A 23,644-nucleotide genomic window follows, 5' to 3' on the forward strand; every position below is an offset into this window, starting at 1 on the left:
AGTTTGGAGTGTGACTGTTTGAGGTTGTGGACAGGGGTCCTTTATACTGATAACAAGTTCAAACAGGTGCCATTACTACAGGTAACGAGTGGAGGACAGAGGAGCCTCTTAAAGAAGTTACAGGTCTGTGAGAGCCAGAAATGTTGCATGTTATTAGGTGACAAAATACTTATTACTCTGTTGCCTCATTGGGGGACACAGGACCATGGGTGTTATGCTGCTGTCCACTAGGAGGCGACACTATGCATAATCTGAAAAAGATTAACTGTGGCTCCTCCTCTGCAGTATACACCCCTGGACGGCGTCAGCCTTCTCCAGTTTTTGCTTAGTGTCGCATAGGAGGCACACCTAAGATTTTTTACTCCGTTTTTTTTCCGGATTACAGATGAAGAAAAGTGGGTCTCATGTGAGACTCCCGGCATGGCTCCTTCCTCGGCCCCCTATTATGGGGTGCCCGGTTGAAGTAGAGATGGCTATTCCCTATGTCACTCCTTCCCCAGTCCCTCGGGTGCTGGTTCGAAGTCGAGAACCACCCTCCTTCCCCAATTCCTTTTGGTTTATGGGTTGAGGTCGAGGTGAGGACAAAACCCCCTGATGGTGACAGCAGCACCCTCCCTAATCCCTCTCTAGGGGCATTAGGTTGAGACGCCTCAGGTAGAGCCTATACAGGCAGCACTCTGCAGCTCCCAGCAGTGGGCCAGCACACTGCGCCTGCATCCAGGGACCCCAGCCCAGCTGCGGGCTCCTGTCGGGGCCGGGGGGAGTGCAGGCAGGAATGGCACAATAGAGACACAGGGCTCCCTGGGCCCCTGTATCTGCGGCAGCACCAGCTCTATACTGCCTCAGGGGGACCCCATACAGGGCCCCCCTCCCACTTATAGCCCCACCGCTATCCTGCCTTCAAATCCGGGGGGGTCCGGTTCAGATCCGACCCCCTCCCGGACTTCCGCGCCGGCCTGGAGCCTTTCTGGGCATCAGGCATCTAATTTAGGCCCCGGCTTCGGCCTAGCTGAAGCTGCAGCCTCCTCTCCGCCCCCGGCCCGCCCCCAGATGACAAATATGACACTCTACAGTGTCATAGAGGGGGTGGATCGAGACAGAAAGGGCGCGTTTTTACACAGCTTTGCCGCCTTTTTCCAGCTCTCCGCCCCCTTCCTTCCTTCCTCGGCTGCCATTTCTACTGCAGCAAGGATTAACCCTGCATCTCCCGGTCAGCAGGACCAGGCCAGCAGTCTCCGGGGGGCACAGGACTGTGGATCTTCGGCGCTGGACCTAGGAGCAAACTGGTTGGGTAAGATCACAGCTGGGTTATTTTACTCGGCTGTGAATCCATATTCCCTATAAGGCTCCTCTATAAGGTTCCTCTGCATAGCTACCCCTGTAAGGCGCTCTGCATAGCCTGTAAGGCGCTCTGCATAGCCAGCCCTTTTGCACTCTGTGCACTATGCTGGGCTCAAGGTCCAAGAGAACCAGGCAAGACTGCTATTATGCATTCTGCACAGCCTGCGGGACCGCTCTTCCCAGCGGCAACACGTACCCGCACTGCCAGGGCTGCACTCAGACCACTGTGTCGCAGACCCAAGAGGCACCTGCTAATGCCTGTGTCTAATGCCACGCCGGAATGGGTCACCCAGATGTCGCAATCTATGACGCAGTCTATAGATAACCTAACCTCCACATTGCTTCAGGCTCTGCAGAGTCATGCCTCGGCTATGTCCGCTACCCAGCAAAGGGAGAGCTTGACTCAGGGACAGGACGACCCTGGCACATCCATGTCTAGGCCAGGACGCAAGCGGACCCATAGGTCAAGTCCATCTGCGTCAGCCCATAGCACACGGTCATCCCCTTCTAGGGAGAGACACCGTAGTTCCAGGTCACCTAGACCGTCCCCTTCCAGGGACAGACAATGCAGATCTCCGCAGCGATCCCCGACCAGAGAAGGCCTCCGCCCCAGCTCACCCAGCAGGGGACGCTTCAATGATACACTGGATTCGGAAGGCATCTGTGACTCCGACTCAGACAAGGAAACAGAGGGGTCCCTGATCCCAATCCCTCCTAGCAATACAGCGCTAGTTGAGGACTTAATTTCTTCCATCCATCGAGCGCTGGACATTTCTGATCCGCCACTAGAGGCCCCAGAACACAAGATTTCCTTTGAAGGACCTCTGAAGCCACCTAAGGTTTTCTCTAACCACCCAGAGTTTAAGGCGATCCTTAAAAAGCAGTTTTCACAGCCTGAGAAAAAATTCGCTAATCGCAAATATCTTGAGGCTAGGTACCCCTTCCCACAGAAGGATACCAAGGAATGGACAGACCCACCCGAAGTGGACCCCCAGTCTCTAGACTAGCAGCACAGACTCTCCTTTCACTACCAGATAGCTCAACCCTCAGGGATGCAGCAGACCGGCAGGTAGAAAGCATGGCTCGTTCAATTTTTGAGGCTGCAGGGGCATCCCTGGCTCCTGCGTTTGCTTCAGTTTGGGCTGCCAAGGCCATTCTAGCCTGGGCCAAAAATTTACAAGCTGGCCTCCAAGCATCCGCTCCTGAGCCGTCGGACCAAGCGGTTCAAATAGCAGTCGTAGCAGATTACATGCTTCATGCAGCTCTGGATTCGGCAAGGGGTGTAGCGGGGATAGCATCAAACACCATCACAATTCGGCGTATCCTCTGGCTGCGGGAATGGAAAGCGGATGGAGCCTCAAAGAAGTCCCTCACACACCTCCCCTACCTCAGTGGGTGACTTTTTGGTGAACAGTTAGACACGATGATATCCAACGCCACCGGGGGTAAGAGTACCTCTCTTCCCCATCTGAAACCTAAACGCACTTACAAGAAGCGTAACCAAACTCGATTCCGATCCTTTCGGAATTCTTCGGGCTGGTCCGTCTCGCGTCCAGCACGAAATCGTAACCGTTCCCAACGGAGGGACAACTCACGGTCGACGCAAAGGTCGGACAAGACCTGGCAGTCAAAAGCAGCCCAGTCCAAGCCCAGAGGAGGGAAATCTCAGACTTTCTCCTCATCATGACTCACGGACTCCGGAAGACACCACACCCGTAGGCGGCCGTCTTTTGCTCTTTCTTCAAGTCTGGCTGCCTATTACAGAAGACAGGTGGGTCAGGGAACTAGTGTCTTCCGGATACAAGATAGAGTTCACCTCCAACCCACCGGACCGATTCTTCCTCTCTGTCCCCCCAAAACCACCGGCCAAGGCTCATGCCTTCCAACAAGCGGTCTCCTCGCTTCTTCAAGCAGGAGTCATAGTAACGGTCCCCACGGCCGAGCGCTTCCGAGGGTTCTACTCCAATCTATTCGTAGTCCCCAAGAAAGGAGGCAGTGTGCGGCCCATATTGGACCTAAAACAACTCAACAAATATGTACGGGTCCGTCACTTCCGCATGGAGTCTCTTCGGTCCATCATTGCGTCCATGGAGAAGGGAGAATATCTTGCCTCCATAGACATACAAGACGCATACCTGCATATACCGATTGCTCCTGCCCATCAGAGGTTTCTCAGGTTTGCAATCGACCAGGACCACTACCAGTTCGTGGCTCTCCCATTCAGACTCGCCACGGCTCCCAGAGTGTTTACCAAAGTCATGGCAGCCACCATGGACGTCCTGCACTCCAGAGGCATAGTAGTCATTCCATACTTGGACGATCTACTCATCAAGGCTCCCACTTTCAAGGACTGCGAGCTCAGCGTCTCTATTACAATTGACACTCTGAGTCGCATGGGCTGGTTAGTCAACTTACTAAAGTCATCACCAACCCCGAGTCAGTCTCTGACCTTACTGGGAATGCTATTCAACACCTCCAGGGGTCTAGTGCTCCTTCCCAAGGACAAGGCACTGGCTCTTCGCCTAGGAGTTCGCACCCTCCTCCGCAGACCCCCTCGATCTCTCCTGTTATGTAGGCAATCCAGTGACACAGTGTGCCAGCAATCAGAGCACATACAGTGATCTGACAATAACCAAAAAACAATAGAACGAGCTCTGAGACGTGGAATCTCTGTAGACCGCAATACCTGAACCTAACCTAAACACAACTAAAGGCAGCTGTGGATTGCGCCTGACACTACCTATGCAACTCGGCACAGCCTGAGGAGCTGACTAGCCTGAAGGTAGAAAAACAAGCCTGACTTGCCTCAGAGAAATACCCCAAAGGAAAAGGCAGCCCCCCACATATAATGACTGTTAGCAAGATGAAAAGACAAACGTAGGGATGAAATAGATTCAGCAAAGTGAGGCCCGATATTCTAGATAGAGCGAGGATAGCAAAGAGAACTTTGCAGTCTACAAAAAACCCTAAAGCAAAAAACCACGCAAAGGGGGCAAAAAGACCCACCGTGCCGAACTAACGGCACGGCGGTACACCCTTTGCGTCTCAGAGCTTCCAGCAAAACGAAAAGACAAGCTGGACAGAAAAAGTAGCAACAAAAGCAAAAAGCACTTATCTAAGCAGAGCAGCAGGCCACAGGAAAGATCCAGAAGCTCAGATCCAACACTGGAACATTGACAAGGAGCAAGCAAGACAGAATCAGGTGGAGTTAAATAACAAAGCAGCCAACGAGCTCACCAGAACACCTGAGAGAGGAAGCTCAGAAGCTGCAGTACCACTTGTGACCACAGGAGTGAATTCAGCCACAGAATTCACAACAGTACCCCCCCCCTTGAGGAGGGGTCACCGAACCCTCACCAGAGCCCCCAGGCCGACCAGGATGAGCCACATGAAAGGCACGAACAAGATCTGGAGCATGGACATCAGAGGCAAAAACCCAGGAATTATCTTCCTGAGCATAACCCTTCCATTTAACCAGATACTGGAGTTTCCGTCTAGAAACACGAGAATCCAAAATTTTCTCCACAATATACTCCAATTCCCCCTCCACCAAAACCGGGGCATGAGGCTCAACAGATGGAACCATAGGTGCCACGTATCTCCGCAACAACGACCTATGGAATACATTATGTATGGAAAAGGAGTCTGGGAGGGTCAGACGAAAAGACACAGGATTGAGAATCTCAGAAATCCTATACGGACCAATAAAACGAGGTTTAAATTTAGGAGAGGAAACCTTCATAGGAATATGACGAGAAGATAACCAAACCAGATCCCCAACACGAAGTCGGGGACCCACACGGCGTCTGCGATTAGCGAAAAGTTGAGCCTTCTCCTGGGACAAGGTCAAATTGTCCACTACCTGAGTCCAGATCTGCTGCAACCTGTCCACCACAGAATCCACACCAGGACAGTCCGAAGACTCAACCTGTCCTGAAGAGAAACGAGGATGGAACCCAGAATTGCAGAAAAATGGAGAGACCAAGGTAGCCGAGCTGGCCCGATTATTAAGGGCGAACTCAGCCAACAGCAAAAAGGACACCCAATCATCCTGGTCTGCAGAAACAAAACATCTCAGATATGTTTCCAAGGTCTGATTGGTTCGTTCGGTCTGGCCATTAGTCTGAGGATGGAAAGCCGAGGAAAAAGATAGGTCAATGCCCATCCTACCACAAAAGGCTCGCCAAAACCTTGAAACAAACTGGAAACCTCTGTCAGAAACAATATTCTCAGGAATGCCATGCAAACGAACCACATGCTGGAAGAACAAAGGCACCAAATCAGAGGAGGAAGGCAATTTAACCAAGGGCACCAGATGGACCATTTTAGAAAAGCGATCACAGACCACCCAAATGACTGACATCTTTTGAGAAACGGGAAGGTCAGAAATGAAATCCATCGAAATATGTGTCCAAGGCCTCTTTGGGACCGGCAAGGGCAAAAGCAACCCACTGGCACGTGAACAGCAGGGCTTAGCCCTAGCACAAATCCCACAGGACTGCACAAAAGTACGTACATCCCGTGACAGAGATGGCCACCAGAAGGATCTAGCCACTAACTCTCTGGTACCAAAGATTCCAGGATGACCAGCCAACACCGAACAATGAAGTTCAGAGATCACTTTACTAGTCCACCTATCAGGGACGAACAGTTTCTCCGCCGGACAACGATCAGGTTTATTCGCCTGAAATTTTTGCAACACTCGCCGCAAATCAGGGGAGATGGCAGACACAATGACTCCTTCCTTGAGGATACTCGCCGGCTCAGATGAACCCGGAGAGTCGGGCACAAAACTCCTAGACAGAGCATCCGCCTTCACATTTTTAGAGCCCGGAAGGTACGAAATCACAAAATCGAAGCGGGCAAAAAATAACGACCAACGGGCCTGTCTAGGATTCAAGCGCTTGGTAGACTCGAGATAAGTAAGGTTCTTATGATCAGTCAATACCACCACGCGATGCTTAGCTCCTTCAAGCCAATGACGCCATTCCTCGAATGCCCACTTCATGGCCAGCAACTCTCGGTTGCCCACATCATAATTACGCTCAGCAGCCGAAAACTTCCTGGAAAAGAAAGCACATGGTTTCAACACTGAGCAACCAGAACCTCTCTGTGACAAAACCGCCCCTGCTCCAATCTCAGAAGCATCAACCTCGACCTGGAACGGAAGAGAAACATCTGGTTGACACAACACAGGGGCAGAACAAAAACGATGCTTCAACTCCTGAAAAGCTTCCACAGCAGCAGAAGACCAATTAACCAAATCAGCACCCTTCTTGGTCAAATCGGTCAATGGTTTGGCAATGCTAGAAAAATTACAGATGAAGCGACGATAAAAATTAGCAAAGCCCAGGAATTTTTGCAGACTTTTCAGAGATGTCGGCTGAGTCCAATCCTGGATGGCCTGTACCTTAACCGGATCCATCTCGATAGTAGAAGGGGAAAAGATGAATCCCAAAAATGAAACTTTCTGCACACCGAAGAGACACTTTGATCCCTTCACAAACAAAGAATTAGCACGCAGGACCTGGAAAACCATTCTGACCTGCTTCACATGAGAGTCCCAATCATTAGAGAAGATCAAAATGTCATCCAAGTAAACAATCAGGAATTTATCCAGATACTCACGGAAGATGTCATGCACAAAAGACTGAAACACAGATGGAGCATTGGCAAGTCCGAACGGCATCACTAGATACTCAAAATGACCCTCGGGCGTATTAAATGCAGTTTTCCATTCATCTCCTTGCCTGATTAACCTAAACACAACTAAAGGCAGCTGTGGATTGCGCCTGACACTACCTATGCAACTCGGCACAGCCTGAGGAGCTGACTAGCCTGAAGGTAGAAAAACAAGCCTGACTTGCCTCAGAGAAATACCCCAAAGGAAAAGGCAGCCCCCCACATATAATGACTGTTAGCAAGATGAAAAGACAAACGTAGGGATGAAATAGATTCAGCAAAGTGAGGCCCGATATTCTAGATAGAGCGAGGATAGCAAAGAGAACTTTGCAGTCTACAAAAAACCCTAAAGCAAAAAACCACGCAAAGGGGGCAAAAAGACCCACCGTGCCGAACTAACGGCACGGCGGTACACCCTTTGCGTCTCAGAGCTTCTAGCAAAACGAAAAGACAAGCTGGACAGAAAAAGTAGCAACAAAAGCAAAAAGCACTTATCTAAGCAGAGCAGCAGGCCACAGGAAAGATCCAGAAGCTCAGATCCAACACTGGAACATTGACAAGGAGCAAGGAAGACAGAATCAGGTGGAGTTAAATAACAAAGCAGCCAACGAGCTCACCAGAACACCTGAGAGAGGAAGCTCAGAAGCTGCAGTACCACTTGTGACCACAGGAGTGAATTCAGCCACAGAATTCACAACACTCTCCGGTTTGCCATGAGAGTCCTCGGCAGGATGGGGCAGCAATAGAAGCTGTCCCATTTGCCCAGTTTCGCCTCAGGCCTCTCCAACTAGCCATCCTCAGGTCCTGGGACAAAAACCCTCTCTCTGTCGACAGGGAGTTCCGGCTAACGTCGTCAACCAAGAGGTCCCTGCACTGGTGGCTCAAGCCAACCTCGCTAGCAAAGGGGAAATCCTTTCTCACAGGTTAATGGAAGGTTCTGACCACCGATGCGAGCCTGACGGGTTGGGGTGCAGTGCACCTACACCACAGGGCACAGGGCAAGTGGTCCCCAGTGGAAGCGATCATGCCCATCAACATCCTGGAAATTCGTGCCATCCTCCTGGCATTGAGAGCCTTTCATCACTTACTGGCAGCCTCTCACATCAGAATACAGTCGGACAATGCCACGGCTGTGGCATATGTGAATCACCAAGGGGGGACCCGCAGTACTCAGGCGATGCGAGAAGTGTCACATATCCTCCAATGGGCAGAGGACACAGGGTCGGTTCTCTCGGCGGTCCACGTTCCAGGTGTGGACAACTGGGAAGCAGACTTTCTCAGCCGACAAGAAATAGACTCGGGAGAGTGGTCTCTCCATCCCAAAATTTTTCGCCAGATTTGCCATCGCTGGGGGACCCCGGATGTGGACCTAATGGCATCCCACTTCAATGCCAAGGTCTCCAACTTCATGGCCAGAACACACGATCCGCAGTCGCTCGGAGCAGACGCTCTGGTTCAGGACTGGACCCAGTTCCAGCTTCTGTACATTTTTCCACCTATCCCCCTGATATCCCGGGTGGTGAGGAAGATCAAGCAAGAGGGAGTTCCAACCATCCTAATCACACCGGACTGGCCCAGACATACATGGTACGCCGACATTGTACAACTTACAGCAGCCGCCCCCTGGCGTCTCCCCGACCGCCCCGATCTTCTATAACAAGGCCCGTTCTACCACCAGAACCCAGGGGCTCTCAATTTGACGGCGTGGCCCTTGAGACCTGAGTTCTAAGCCAGGCAGGGCTCTCACCGGACGTCATTGGAACTATGATCAGGGCACGGAAGCCAGCCTCTGCCAAGATCTATTACCGTACCTGGAAAGCTTTCTTTACCTGGTGCGAATCTCGTGGCCAGACTCCACTCCCTTACTCCTTACCCAAAGTACTTGGTTTTCTCCAATCGGGTCTGGAGGCCAGGCTGTCTCTGGGCTCGCTTAAGAGCCAGGTGTCAGCCCTCTCAGTACTTTTTCAAAGGCGCATTGCTACCAAGCCGCAAGTAAGGACTTATTTTCAGGGGGTTTCCCTATTGGTTCCCCCCTACAGACGACCACTAGAAACGTGGGACCTCAACCTGGTCCTGACAGCATTGCAGGAACCACCCTTCAAACCCCTTAAGGAGGTCCCGCTCCGCCTTCTATCACAGAAGGTGGTTTTCCTGGTGGCAATCACCTCGCTACGCAGGGTGTCTGAACTGACAGCACTCTCCTGCAGACGGCCCTTCCTGGTTTTTCACCAGGACAAGGTAGTTCACCGTACGGTCCCATCCTTCCTTCCGAAGGTTGTGTCCCACTTCCACCTCAATGAGGAAATTTCACTGCCATCTCTTTGTCCGGTCCCGGTTCATAGAGTGGAGAAGGCTCTGCATACGCTTGACCTTGTCAGGGCATTGCGTATATATGTATCTAGGACTGCGTCCTTCCAGAGGTCTGACTCTCTTTTCCTGATGCCGTCCAGGGGTGTATACTGCAGAGGAGGAGCCACAGTTAATCTTTTTCAGATTATGCATAGTGTCGCATCCTAGTGGACAGCAGCATAACACCCATGGTCCTGTGTCCCCCAATTAGAGGCTAAGAGAAAAAGATTTTATGGTGAGTACACAAAAAATCTCCTTTTCCCACCATATTTTGCAAAATAAATCTTGCCAAATCAGACGAGGTGATTTTCTGGATTTGTTTTCTCATTTTGACTCTCATAGTTGTGGTCTACCTATGATGTCAATCACAGGCCTCTCTCATCTTTTAAAGTGGGAGAACTTGCACAATTGGTCGCTGACTAAATACTTTTTTCCCCACTGTATATCTGTAGCTTTGTCGCCATTAAAAGGAGGGGGACCAGACACGTTTCTGGCACAGGGACCCCAAGCTGTCAGTGTCCGACCCTCACTCAGAATATAGTTTGTGAATCAGGTTTTGCCACAAGAATGGATCCTACTGCACAGAAGCACTACAGGTTGTACAGGTGGATGGTGGTAATGTAATCCTTGTAGGACTAGGAGCTAATATATATATATATATATATATATATATATATATATATATATATATATATATATATATACATATGTAGTATAAAATGAAGATGTACTTCTCAACGTGTAGTAGTCATTTGAGAATCTGGAACCTGCAGTATTAGCGGTGCCGAATTCAGTGCAGATGATTTTGACATGAATGAGCTTTATGGAAGCGTATTCAGTGTCCAACACCGAGGAAATAACTGCTTGTTACTGTCTGTGGTCTAAAATATATAGCTATCAGGTTAATACTCTCAGAATGCTGTACAATAATCCAAAGAATAATAATAATCACACTTACAGTTTCTCCTAGCTCCTCTTTCAATGCTACTTGGGTCTCTCATCAGTCTGTGTAATTCCTACTTTAACATGTGATCGCTACAGCCAATTATTGGCCTATGAATGTTCGTCCTTATGAGATCAAAGAATTCTCCTTCATATTTCCTTTATGATGTACAGGAACTGTATTATTACATTGGATCTTTATGATGTTGCATCTTCTTCTCATTCAGGTCCCTACAATATCGGATCCTCTAGATGGATAGAGACAGGGACAAGATGGCGGTGAGGATATTACACCTCACCCTAGAGATCCTCTTCCGGCTTACTGGAGAGGTGAGAGATTCTGATGACGTCACGTTACATCATTCTTATCTATGGGAATAACAGATGGACAGAACTGGAGAGGTGAGGACTCTGGGAATGTCTGTAGTGAGATTTATTAATGTGTCTCTCCATAACCAGGATTACACAGTAGTGAAGAAGACCTCTAGTGAGCGCTGTCAGACCCCTGTGTCTGAGGGATGGGGGAGACCCCTGATCCCAATCCTGGGGCCTTCACCTAACGCCCTTATGCATGAGGACATCAATGACCAGAAGATCCTAGAACTCGCCTACAAGATGGTTGAGCTGCTGACTAGAGAGGTGACACTGCTGGGAATGCTGGGACATTATACAGTAACGCTATGAAGAGATGATGATATCATTGTATGTGTCAGGTTCCTATAAGGTGTCAGGATGTCACCGTCTATTTCTCCATGGAGGAGTGGGAGTATCTAAAAGGAAACAAACATCTGTACAAGGACGTCATGATGGAGGTTCCCCAGCCCCTCACATCACCAGGTAATAGACAGGACTAAATACACACGGCCTATAATTATCTGTATGTGAAGAATGAATTCAGTCCCTGTACGTGTTTCCTCCAGTTCTATCCAGTAAGAGGACAACACCAGAGAGATGTCCCCGTCCTCTTCTTCCACAGAATGGTTCAGAAAAAAACCCCAATGTTCCTCAGGATCATCAGGTAGATGGAGAAAAGGTGTCATGAAATCTTTCTATGATGTGTAAAAGCTGTGAAGGTCTTGTGTTCAGTCTCGTATTATCATATATACCAATATTATACTCCGCATAGCATAATGCAGCTCCCCATAGGTAGCCTCTATAGCATAATGTATCCCCATAGGCAGCCTCTATATGGAAGGCTGTAAATCTGTCCACAATCCCCTCTGAAAGGCATAAAAATGACCTCTCATTATACTCACCAACGGCGCTCACCAAGGCATAGCTGGTCTTGACTTAAGATCGCCATCCTCCATTACTGCTTCATCTGGATGACATGTCCTACGTCATCCACACAGTGTCACCCATCGCGCTCCTGTGCAGGAACACTTCTCTCTGGGCTGTTGAAAGCCGAGCCAAGTACTATAGTGCATATGCGTTGGGAAAGGCCAAAGGGCGCTGATTACCTGGAAGTAAAGCCGGCGCATACGCACTACAATACTGTGCTCTGACTTCAGCAGGGCAAAGAGAAGTGCACCTGCACAGGAGTGCGATAGAGGACACTGACTGCATGATGTAGGACGCATCTTCCACACGAAGCGGGACAGCAATCAGAAGAAGAGTGGAGGCGTCGGATCAAGAGTAGAGACGCCCAGAACGCACCGTCTGTGAGTATAATAAAAGCTCTTTTTTGTGCCTTGCATGGCGGATTGGGGACCTATAGAGAGCATTCTAGAACACTGTATGTGAGGGTGTACAAATGGTGGCCAGACCTTATACGGTGACAAGCTCCCTTTAATCTGTAAGACCTGTAGCCACCGTCTTTTAGCCACATGTAAAAGCCGTCCTGCAAGATTCCAGCCACTCGCAAACTTAAGAAAATAATCATTCTCCTTCTCGTAAGCTAATCAGCAGCGTCCAATCGGATGAGTGTCTATGGTCCCGACTCAGTGCCTCCTCTGACCCCACAATTGCCATCCTCCTGCTTTTACCGACGTCTCCTATGTCATCCAGTCTGTTGCACTGCGCAGCTCCTGTTGCCTCCTGTGCAGGTGTGAGACACGGACAGACAGTGGATGACATAGGAGACGTCAGCCATGTCAATCAAGGCTGGAGAGATGGTGAATCGGGCCCATAGTGAGCAACTGTTGACCACACAACCCCTATATCCGGGAAGCTGGCTCAGCTCCCCTTTCTCTTAACTAGTGCTCTCTGTTATCAGCTTCTCATTTCCTGCCCTATTGGCCATTTAGATGCTTCAGATTGCTGAGTATATAGTATTACAAAGGGTACAGGACTAGCTTCTAACATAAACATCCTTTAAATATAAACTTTATTAAGATACCGTACTTTTAAAATGTCCAAACAAAAACTCCACCGAAAGCAACTGTGAAAAAATGTGCAAAAAGATAAATATTATTACACTCTGTACTGGCTGTGGTACACACTCAATCATTGATCCTGAGTTACTGGTCTAACATGTGGCCATCTCGTCCCCATGATCAATGCAATGGCCACTGCCAAAGAGGATCTCCATTTTACTGTAAGTTAGTGGATGTACAGTACAGACCAAAAGTTTGGACATACCTTCTCATTTAAAGATTTTTGTGTATTTTCATGACTATGAAAATTGTTCACACTGAAGGGATCAAAACTATGAAATAACACGTGTGGAATTATATACTTAACAAAAAAGTGTGAAACAACTGAAATTATGTCTTATATTCTAGGTTCTTCAAAGTAGCCACCTTTTGCTTTGATGACTGCTTTGCACACTCTTGGCATTCTCTTGATGACCTTCAAGAGGTAGTCACCGGGAATGGTTTTCAATTCACAGGTGTGCCCTGTCAGGTTTAATAAGTGGGATTTCTTGCCTTATAAATGGGGTTGGGACCATCAGTTGTGTTGTGCAGAAGTCTGGTGGATACACAGCTGATAGTCCTGTCCTACTGAATAGACTGTTAGAGTTTGTATTATGGCAAGAAAAAAGCAGCTAAGTAAAGAAAAACGAGTGGCCATTATTACTTTAAGAAATGAAGGTCAGTCAGTCTGAAAAATTGGGAAAACTTTGAAAGTGTCCCCAAGTGCATTTGCAAAAACATCAAACGCTACAAAGAAACTGTCTCACATGTTGACCGCCCCAGGAAAGGAAGACCAAGAGTCACCTCTGCTTCTGAGGATAAGTTTATCTGAATCACCAGCCTCAGAAATTGCAGGTTAACAGCAGCTCAGATTAGAGACCAGTTCAATGCCACACAGAGTTCTAGCAGCAGACACATCTCTACAACAACTGTTAAGAGGAGACTTTGTGCCGCAGGCCTTCATGGTAAAATAGCTGCTGGGAAGCCACTGCTAAGGACAGGCAACAAGCAGAAGAGACTAGTTTGGGCTAAAGAACACAAGGAATGGACATTAGACCAGTGGAAATCTGTGCTTTGTTCTGATGAGTCCAAATTTGAGATCTTTGGTTAAAACCACCGTGTCTTTGTGCGACGCAGAAAAGGTGAACGGATGGACTCTACATGCCTAGTTCCCACCGTGAAGCATGGAGGAGGAGGTGTGGGGGTGCTTTGCTGGTGACACTGTTGGCGATTTATTCAAAATTGAAGGCATACTGAACCAGGATGGCTACCACAGCATCTTGCAGCAGCATGCTATTCCATCCGGTTTGCGTTTAGTTGGACCATCATTTATTTTTCAACAGGACAATGACCCCAAACACATCTCCAGGCTGTATAAGGGCTATTTGTCCAAGAAGGAGAGTGATGGGGTGCTACTCCAGATGATCTTGCCTCCACGGTCACCAGACCTGAACCCAATCGAGATGGTTTGGGGTGAGCTGGACCGCAGAGTGAAGGCAAAAGGGCCAACAAGTGCTAAGCATCTCTGGGAACTCCTTCAAGATTGTTAGAAGACCATTCCCGGTGACTACCTCTTGAAGCTCATCAAGAGAATGCCAAGAGTGTGCAAAGCAGTCATCAAAGCAAAAGGTGGCTACTTTGAAGAACCTAGAATATAAGACATAATTTCAGTTGTTTCACACTTTTTTGTTAAGTATATAATTCCACACGTGTTATTTCATAGTTTTGATGCCTTCAGTGTGAATGTACAATTTTCATATACATGAAAATACAGAAAAATCTTTAAATGAGAAGGTGTGTCCAAACTTTTGGTCTGTACTGTATATATACAGTAGCATAACCTGCCAAATGGGGCTCGCATCATAGGCAAAACCTATAAAACTGAAAAGCAACATGGTTACTTAACTTACAGTATATGCCTATACACAGATCAGATATATGTTCCTACATATAATACATGTCATTTGCCAAGATACTTGTCAATACACATGTCAGTCTCTCAGTGTTATCATGTCAGGCAAGAAACTTTTCAAAACCTAGTATGTGCATATTCCCACCTACAGATCTGATATACATTTGTGCTATTGTAAACACATGAAATAAATTATATGTGCCAAGACACTTATCGATCACTGTCAATTTTCAGTGTCTGTCCAGCTTGGAGGTTAAACAAGACATACCAGTTTAAGTAACTGACATGTGCCAAGATACTCATCAGTCCACATGCTGTGTTCAGTGTGTCCTCTGGTCCTGGATACTATCAGGCTCCTCCCAGGCAGAAGCAGACGAGTGCAGACAGTGAACACAGCTCACAGTCAGAAGCAGAGCGCCGCTGCGTCCCAGCTGCTGTTGGAGCTGATGACGTCTCTGCAGCAGGGAGCTTTGAAGGAGAGTGCACTCTGCCAGGATTGGGTGAGTGACCTCCCCTTCCCCCTCTCCTCCACAGACCGTGCAGAAGAGGGATCACATGACTCACTCCCTGCACTCTGATTGGAGGCCTTCTCTTCCTTCTCTCTGACTCCCTGTGATTGCGTTTGTACCGTTCATGTTACTTTAGATACATGCGCAGAACAAATGCAAGGGAAATAAAAGATAATCATTGACCGGAGGCAGGGGCTCCTAACACCGGGCCTGACAGTAGCGTAGCTCCAGGTGGGCCCCCTCAGTGCGCAGGGCCAGGGGCGACCTCCCCCCTCTGCCCCCCTGGTAGCTACGCTGACATTAGGACTTACATATTCATGGTGCCAAGGAAGTTCATCACTTCCTGGCAGCTGTTTACCCTATGATAGGAGGACAATGCACCATCTCACAAGGGTTATATATTCACAGAATGATTCCAGGAACATGAAAGCAATTTTTTCTTGCTTCCCCTGTTCTTCACAGCCCTCAGATTTTAATCCTATAAAGCATCTCTGGGAAGAAAGGGCTGTTCCGAGTATGGCAGTACCTCCATCTAGTTTATGGCAACTTCCAGAAGCTATCCTGTCAGCATGGGCCAATATTCCTGCAGAACAATTTCAGCACTTACTGGGATGTATGATGTGAGAATTACTGAGATTCCGAAGACCAAAGGAGGTCCAATATTTTATTATATGGGTGTCTCAATGTGGCCGTTCAGTGTATGTTTTATACTTGGTGGAGATGACAGGATAAAGCTGATCATAGACATTAGATGTTGTCTGGATCTTCTCACAATTTTTTGTTTATGGAGACTGCTGGTTAAACCTAGAAGCCGGCAAGTTGGATTTATACTGGAGACCTACAGAGATGTGATAACTACTGCTGTTGTGTCATTTTTGGATTTTCATGTTAATTAATAAACTTTTCTGTTCTTAGAGAAGTTGTGTAAAATAATTCCTATTGGTTGGTGACTTTTACTTTATTTGTTTCAGAGTAAAGATTTGCTCTATATTAACACTACAGAGACATATGTGAGGGCCAATGAGCGGCATAAAGAGAAGATTCCTACAGATAACCACACAGGTGAGCCCAAGTCTGAGGAGAACTTCCAAATGTCTGCTGCAGCATTTGTCAGAGATGATATAAACCCCCCCAAGTCCCACCCAATATTACTTATACTGTGCACCAAGCATACATGTGAAAATCCCGAGTGATAAAGTTGCAGAGGGAATTACACTACCAGGGAGATATGGGGGAGGTGGGACTGACCATTGCAGTGCATTATGTACTGAGGTGTAGATCAGCGTTCTGCCACTGCTCTCTGCCTGAGACATGACAGTCCATGTCCTGCAGTGGAACTCTGTATTGTGGCTTCCGAACAGGCAGAGATTGGGAGTTGGAGAGGGCGGGAAGGAAGAGCTCAATTAGATGGACTGTAAACGCTTGGCAGAGGCTGATCACGCCACTTGATCTCAGACTTCATGGATGGAAATGTTATCTGGGCTGGTTGGTACTAGTAGTCAGAAGCAGGTCACTCCCCCTAATCTGTGACGTAACATTCCAGAAGTAAAGGGGAGCACCTAGGAGCACCATCACACTGAATTGCAGGTACTATCAGGGTTACAAACAGCAACATTCGTGTTTATGTATAGTTTATGAAGGTATAGCCCTTAGACTACTTTTTTTTTATCTCCCAGAAGTACCCCTTTAAAAAAAATGTATGTACAATGCAAAAAAGTGCCCTATTTTCATGGACTGTGCTGGAATTTCTAGATAGTTGTCAACCTGGTATTCGCTTCTTTTCGGTATCAAAACTATAAACATCTATAAAATACAGGATGGGCCATTTATATGGATACACAAATAAAATGGGAATGGTTGGTGATATCAACTTCCTGCTTGTGGAACATTAGTATATGGGAGGGGAAAAACTTTTCAAGATGGGTGGTGACCATGGGGGCCATTTTGAAGTCAGCCATTTTGGATCTAACTTTATTTAAATGGGAAGAGGGTCATGTTGTGAGGGTAATCCCTTAAAGTGAGATCTATATGATTGTACCTGATCAAATATAAGCTGAGTGCTAGCTTAGAGGCCAAGAATGTATCGGATATACAGAGGTAGATACACACTCCTCTCTGTCAAAGATGGTACAAAACTTCTTTATTCTCTGAACAAAGGAAGATACTAGAAACAAGAAATGGGGGGCCGCACAATTTCTGAATAGTTAGTGTCACTCTGATTGGTTCATTCCAACTTAATTTCCAACTTCACTTCCAACTTCACTTCCATATATGGTATTCAGTCCAGTGTCCAATGTCCAGTGACTTCTTCACATTCCAAAAATTCCTTCCAGTGTGCTGCTGATCAGGAAATAGACTCCATCTTGCTACACCATATCTGAACTGACTTATAGAAGGTTTAATAATTGATTTCATTAGCCATTCTCTCCACAATGTGAAACATCAAACTTATTGAAAATTTCACAAGGAAAACAATGGTGTGCTTCGTTTTAACGTAACTTTATTCTTTCATGAGTTATTTACAAGTTTATGAACACTTATAAAATGTGTTCAAAGTGCTGCCCATTGTGTTGGATTGTCAATGCAACCCTCTTCTCCCACTCTTGACACACTGATAGCAACACCGCAGAAGAAATGCTAGCACAGGCTTCCAGTATCCGTTGTTTCAGATGCTGCACATCTCGTATCGTAAGGCATTTGTCTATGCTGTGAAGATACGAGATGTGCAGCATCTGAAACAGATACTGGAAGCCTGTGCTAGCATTTCTTCTGCGGTATTGCTATCAGTGTGTCAAGAGTGGGGAAGAGGGTTGCATTGACAATCCAACACAATGGGTAGCACTTTGAACACATTTTATAAGTGGTCATAAACTTGTAAATAACTCATGAAAGAATAAAGTTACATTAAAACCAAGCACACCATTGTTTTTCTTGTGAAATTCTCAATAAGTTTGATGTGTCACATGACCCTCTTCCCATTGAAAAAAATAAAGTTGGATCCAAAATGGCTGACTTCAAAATGGCCGCCATGGTCACCACCCATCTTGAAAAGTTTTCCCCCTCCCATATTCTAATGTGCCACAAACAGGAAGTTGATATCACCAACCATTCCCATTTTATTTAGGTGTATCCATATAAATGGCCCACCCTGTATATTGAGGTATCTTATACTAGGACAACCTCTACAAAGTAGAAAAGATTCTTTGTTTACAACCAGTATCTGAAAATGTGTTCAACCATGTCCACAGCTTGCACCATGCCTACACCAGAACATGATAATTTCTTACATCTAGATTTGCTACTATGTCACTGGTTTGAAATGTGTATTAATCCCCCATATTTCTAATGTACAATCATGGTCAAAGGTTTTGAGACTTACACAAATCTTGGTTTTCACAAAGTTTGCTGCTGCCCTGTCTTTAATTTTTTTTTTAGACAGATGTTTATATGACTACTAATTATTGTCTAATCAGTACTTGGAGTTTATCACAATTTCTGTCTTGTTGTTTGTCACCCACTTTTTGAGGATTGACCACAGATTCTCAATGGGATTGAGATCTGAGGGGATTCCTGGCCATGGACACAATTTTCAATGTTTTGTTAACTGAGCCCTTTAGTTATCACCTTTGCCTTGTGGCAATGTCTCCATCACCAAATTGCTCCTGGATCAAGTAGTTGCTCTTGGAGGACATTCCAGTCCTATTCTATTTTCATTGCAGTGTTCTCAGATAAAATTGGTACTGAGCCCCCAACATGGATGAAAAGTCCCCACACATGAATGGTCTCAGGATGCTTTAATGTTGGCATGACACAAGACTCATGGTAGAAATCACCTTTTTTTTCTCCTGACAATCATTCATTCAGATGTCCCAAAGAGTCTGAATGGGGTTAATAGACATAATCTAATGTCTTATGCGCATCTAGATGTCAGCCAACCTTGAGAAATGTCATTAGGATAGTAGCTGTTTAATTTCATTCTCTTGAATGAGGATCTTTCCAGTAGGGATATCATAGAAGAATATTGGAACTGGTTGAACTTACCATTAAGTGATGAATTGAGTTTCAATAGTGGTCAATAGGCTCAAAGGAAAAAGATAAAGCATCTGTTTTAATATCTTGTCTGTAAGAACCTGCAAAGTACTTTAATGATGTATACATTTTAGTCCATGAAATCAAATTCAAAACACATTCAACAATGTCAACAACCAAAAACCTCCCACCATAATGGGCAGGCTACAGAATGTATTGATTTTAAAAATATATATTTTATTTATATCACAAGTTAAAAATTATTATTATTACACAAAATTGTTGTAATGATGCTTCCTATCTAAAACAGATCAGATGTAGTTCCAAAACGGCGAGTGACATACATTATATGACAAGTAGCAATTACGCCTTAAGTAATGTTCCTAATAATACCACCATTTAAATCATGGGTATTATCCAGGACAAAGTGACCTATAGAGGAACCCAAATAGAGTGCTTAAGTGCATATAATCATTACCAACTGTATAGACATAATAACATAATTATCCAAACATGACTACCTCAATGGGACCACACGAGACCTGCCTTCAACCCCAACGCGCGTTGATTAGTTCTTCTTCCGGAGGATGAGGAGTGAGTGCTTAGTCAGAGAGTCAATGTAAAAAAAATATCTCCCTTGGGGAGGCAGCTGTTTGGCTTTAGATCAGATAGTCCACACTGTTGCAAAACGCCATAAGAGTGGTCCATGGTCACTAAGGCTAAAATCCTATAATAATTGATGTCCTAAAAGCTGTAGATAGGCTTTACGTGGGGAAGTTCTGAGAGATATTTACCCCATAAAGGCTAACCAGCCAGTAAAATGAATCACTAAAACTTGCACAAAGGGAGGAATTGAATAATATCTAACCCCACGTGAGTTAATGTATGAATATAATATTCATAGGCTATTAGTGAATTTTCCAATATTGATCCTTGCATTAATAGCCCCCAGCAGTCAACAGCCACACTGCATGAGGAGGTAGTACTTCTAGACTGTATGATCAATACATTAAGAGGAGACACCAATAACTATTGAGGACTCTGTATTTTTAATGAGCACATTTTTATTATCATTATAATTTAATCATTAAAAGTGATATTTTATTAATCTCAGAATCTTTAGTTATGGTCTATTTGCCATTCGGCAATTTCTTAATTATTGTACCAAATCCTGCCGTATCGTTTAGCTATACATAGCACAAGCGATCAGACGATCACTACTTCAAGTCCCCTAAAGAGACTATTAAATCCGGTAAAAAGTTAAAAAAAATTCTAATCACCCCCCTTGTTGTGCCCAATTTTAAAATAAAACAATTTTAAAAAATACACATATTTGGTATCGCTGCGTTCAGAAATGTACGATCTATCAAAACATCAAGTAACTTAATCCTATCGACAAACAGTGTAGCAATGGTAAAAAAATCCAAATGACAGAATTACGTTTTTTGGCATCGTAATATTGCAATAAGAGGTGATCAAAACAGCATATCTACTCCAATATAGTATAAGTAAAAACATCTGCTCAGAGCCCCCAAAGAAGCCATCATACAGCGCTATACCGTGAAAAACGAAAATGCTACAGGTCTTGGAAAATGGTGACAAAAGCAAAATTATTATTATTTTCTTCAAATTCCCCCCAAATTTTTTACCACCACAATTAAAAAAAACTATACATGTTTGGTCTCTGCGTATTCATGCTAACCTGGAGAATCGTATTGCCAGGTCAGTTTTACCAAGAAGTGAACATGGTGAATAAAATACCTCAAAAAAACATTGTAGAACTGCACTTTTTTGCAATTTCAACGCACTTGGAATTTTTTTTCCCTTTCTCCATTTATATGGTAAAATGAATGGAGTCATTCAAAAGTATAACTTGTCTGCAAAAACCAAGCCCTCATATGGCTATGGGGATGGAAAAGTAAAAAAAAAGATGGCTCTTGGAAGAAGGGGAGGAAAAAAAGCAAAAAAAAAGAAACTTGCCAGGAAATTAAGGGGATATGTTGTCAGCATTGACAGAACTCATGATATTTCATTTATTTCACAAACTTTCTAGAGAGCTGAATACGGTAGAGAACCTATTACCGTACTTTTCTACCATCAAAGTTTTGTAGAATATCAAATTCCTGAACAACGACTGGAAGAGAAGTCTTAGTAGGATAAGCAGAGTACCGATCTAGTTTGAGTTATGGAATACTTCGGAAATATTGAAAGGAGTGAAAATGTTTAAGAGTGAAAAAACATGTTTGAAACAAAGCATAATGTGTTAGACCTTCGAGTCATCAAAATAATATGTCATATACAAAACTAAAGCAGTTGAGCATCAGTGATGGAGGGAAGGAGCAAGCCAAGGTAAAATGGTAGCAGAAGTCTACTGTTACCGCCATTGTCGTAGACAGTTGAAAACTGAATTTTATTATATATTGTGTAGACGCTTTATTACATTGAAATGCCATAATGTAATAAATAACTAATATACTTTCAAGAAATGTATTAAAAAATAACGAAATCGTTTTCATTTTTTTTTCAGATGACTGTATCAAGAGATCAGTGAAAGAAAAACCAGCCATACAAAGTAAAGATCTGTCATCTGATACTCTTGAACAAGTTCTGTCCACAGATTCATCACAGAGTGTTAACCAAAGTCAAAATAACAGAAATGATGGTATACATAAAAGAGGTCCCAGAAGAAAGAAGCCGTTTTCATGTTCAGAATGTGGGAAATGTTTTAAATATAAATCCATTTTACTTACGCATCAGAGAGTTCACACAGGAGAGAAGCCATATTTATGCTCGGAATGTGGGAAATGTTTTACAGATAAATCAACTCTTGTTGGACATCAGAGAATACACACAGGGGAGAGGCCATTTTCATGTTCAGAATGCGAGAAATGTTTTAAGCATAAAAAAAAGCTTGTAAAACACCTAAGAATTCATACAGGGGAGAAGCCTTTTTCTTGTTCAGAATGTGGGAAATGTTTTACAGATAAATCAAATCTTGTTAGACATCAGAGAACTCACACAGGGGAAAAGTTATTTTCATGTTCAGAATGTGGGAAATGTTTTAACTATAAATCTGTTTTAGTCACACATCAGAGAACTCACACAGTAGAAAAGCCATTTTCGTGTTCAGAATGTGGGAAATGTTTTACAGATAAGTCAAATCTTGCTAGACATCAAAGAATTCACACAGGGGGGAAGTTATTTTCTTGTTCAGAATGTGGCAAAAGTTTTAACTATAAATCTGTTTTAATTACACATCAGAGAATTCACACAGGGGAGAAGCCATTTACATGTTCAGAATGTGGGAAATGTTTTAAAGATAAATCAAATATTGTTATACATCAGAAAATTCACACAGGGGTGAAATTATTTTCATGTTCAGAATGTGGGAAATGTTTTAATCAGAAAGAAAAGCTTGTTAAACATCTGAGAACTCACACAGGAGAGAAGCCATTTCCATGTGCAGAATGTGGGAAATGTTTTAAAGATAAATCAACTCTTGGTAGACATCAGAGAATTCACACAGGGGAGAAGCCATACTCATGTTCAGAATGTGGGAAATGTTATTCTACAAAATCTGATCTTGTTAGACATCAGAGGATTCACACAAGAAAGAAAAATATAAAAAATTGAAAGTCCTAAGTGGTTGATACATTGGTTTATCGGCTATCTGAAAAGATTTATATATTTTTCCTGTAACACAGGGAAAAATAAATTTTCATGTTCATAATGTGTGAAATGTTCCACAAATCTAATCTTGTAGGGGAGGTAACAAATTGTGCAGGGAAAGAAAATCTGTTGTAGTTCATTTTTATTTAGTTTATGGTTAACTACTTCAAACATATATGTAGGAAGTAAAGATAACTTTTAGAATTTGTGACCTTACGTAATTTTGGTGTACACCTCAAGATATTTTTTTTTTGCAAACTATGCAATTGGATTTAAGGTTTTTGTAAAGTTTGCAGTTGATGAGTTCTCCTTCAATGGAAGTCTTCAAACACAGGCTGGACAGACATCTGTCTGAGAGGGTTTAGTCAATCCTGCGCTGCATTGAGCAGGGGATTGGACACGATGACCCTTGAGGTCCCTTCCAACTCTAACATTCTAGGATTCTCTGAATGTTTTTTTAGTAAATAAAACCATTCGTTAAAGCTCTATTACTGGTGGATTAAGATATCCAGGGTAGTCGTTTTCCTATATTGTGATTACATATCTCTGTATCTATATGTAATCATTTGTGGTATAAAATGTATTATGTTACCTCAATAAACTCAGATCAGAATCGAATCTTTACAGTGTCTTGTCTCCATATACACGTTATATAGTTTACCCCTTGTAGGGATTGTACTCGCTCGGATGCATAGGAGGAAACAGGAGGCACATTCTCTTCAGTGTTCATGTAGGTTTATTCACTCCATAAACCATTTAAGTCAGCAACACCAGGGTAAACAGTCTTACATCAGACAGTTGAATCCTCAATGTCCATAGTAGAGCTCCGCTCTCTCTCAGATCTGTGGGCACACAGG

The 23,644-nt window shown here is 44.6% G+C and overlaps 1 protein-coding gene across 4 annotated transcripts in view; it reads left to right on the forward strand.

Annotated features, from left to right (window-relative positions):
• Positions 1 to 23,405, forward strand: part of LOC138667024 (gastrula zinc finger protein XlCGF26.1-like) — a 55,725-nt gene extending 32,320 nt beyond the window's left edge. For 3 of the 4 annotated variants that reach the window (XM_069755269.1, XM_069755270.1, XM_069755267.1), the window contains 6 exons: positions 10,542 to 10,644; positions 10,774 to 10,953; positions 11,028 to 11,151; positions 11,235 to 11,332; positions 16,061 to 16,151; positions 21,646 to 23,405. In XM_069755269.1, coding sequence (XP_069611370.1) covers positions 10,567 to 10,644; positions 10,774 to 10,953; positions 11,028 to 11,151; positions 11,235 to 11,332; positions 16,061 to 16,151; positions 21,646 to 22,751 — 1,677 coding nt within the window. In that variant the 5' untranslated portion in view covers positions 10,542 to 10,566 and the 3' untranslated portion in view covers positions 22,752 to 23,405. Of the gene's footprint in view, positions 1 to 9,483; positions 9,608 to 10,541; positions 10,645 to 10,773; positions 10,954 to 11,027; positions 11,152 to 11,234; positions 11,333 to 16,060; positions 16,152 to 21,645 lie in introns of those variants that run through there. The other variant, XM_069755268.1, reaches the window with a different exon arrangement.
• The last annotated feature ends 239 nt before the right edge of the window (positions 23,406 to 23,644 follow it).

The sequence above is a fragment of the Ranitomeya imitator genome, chromosome 2, assembly GCF_032444005.1.
Source record: "Ranitomeya imitator isolate aRanImi1 chromosome 2, aRanImi1.pri, whole genome shotgun sequence".
In the NCBI taxonomy this organism is placed as follows: Eukaryota; Metazoa; Chordata; class Amphibia; order Anura; family Dendrobatidae; genus Ranitomeya; species Ranitomeya imitator.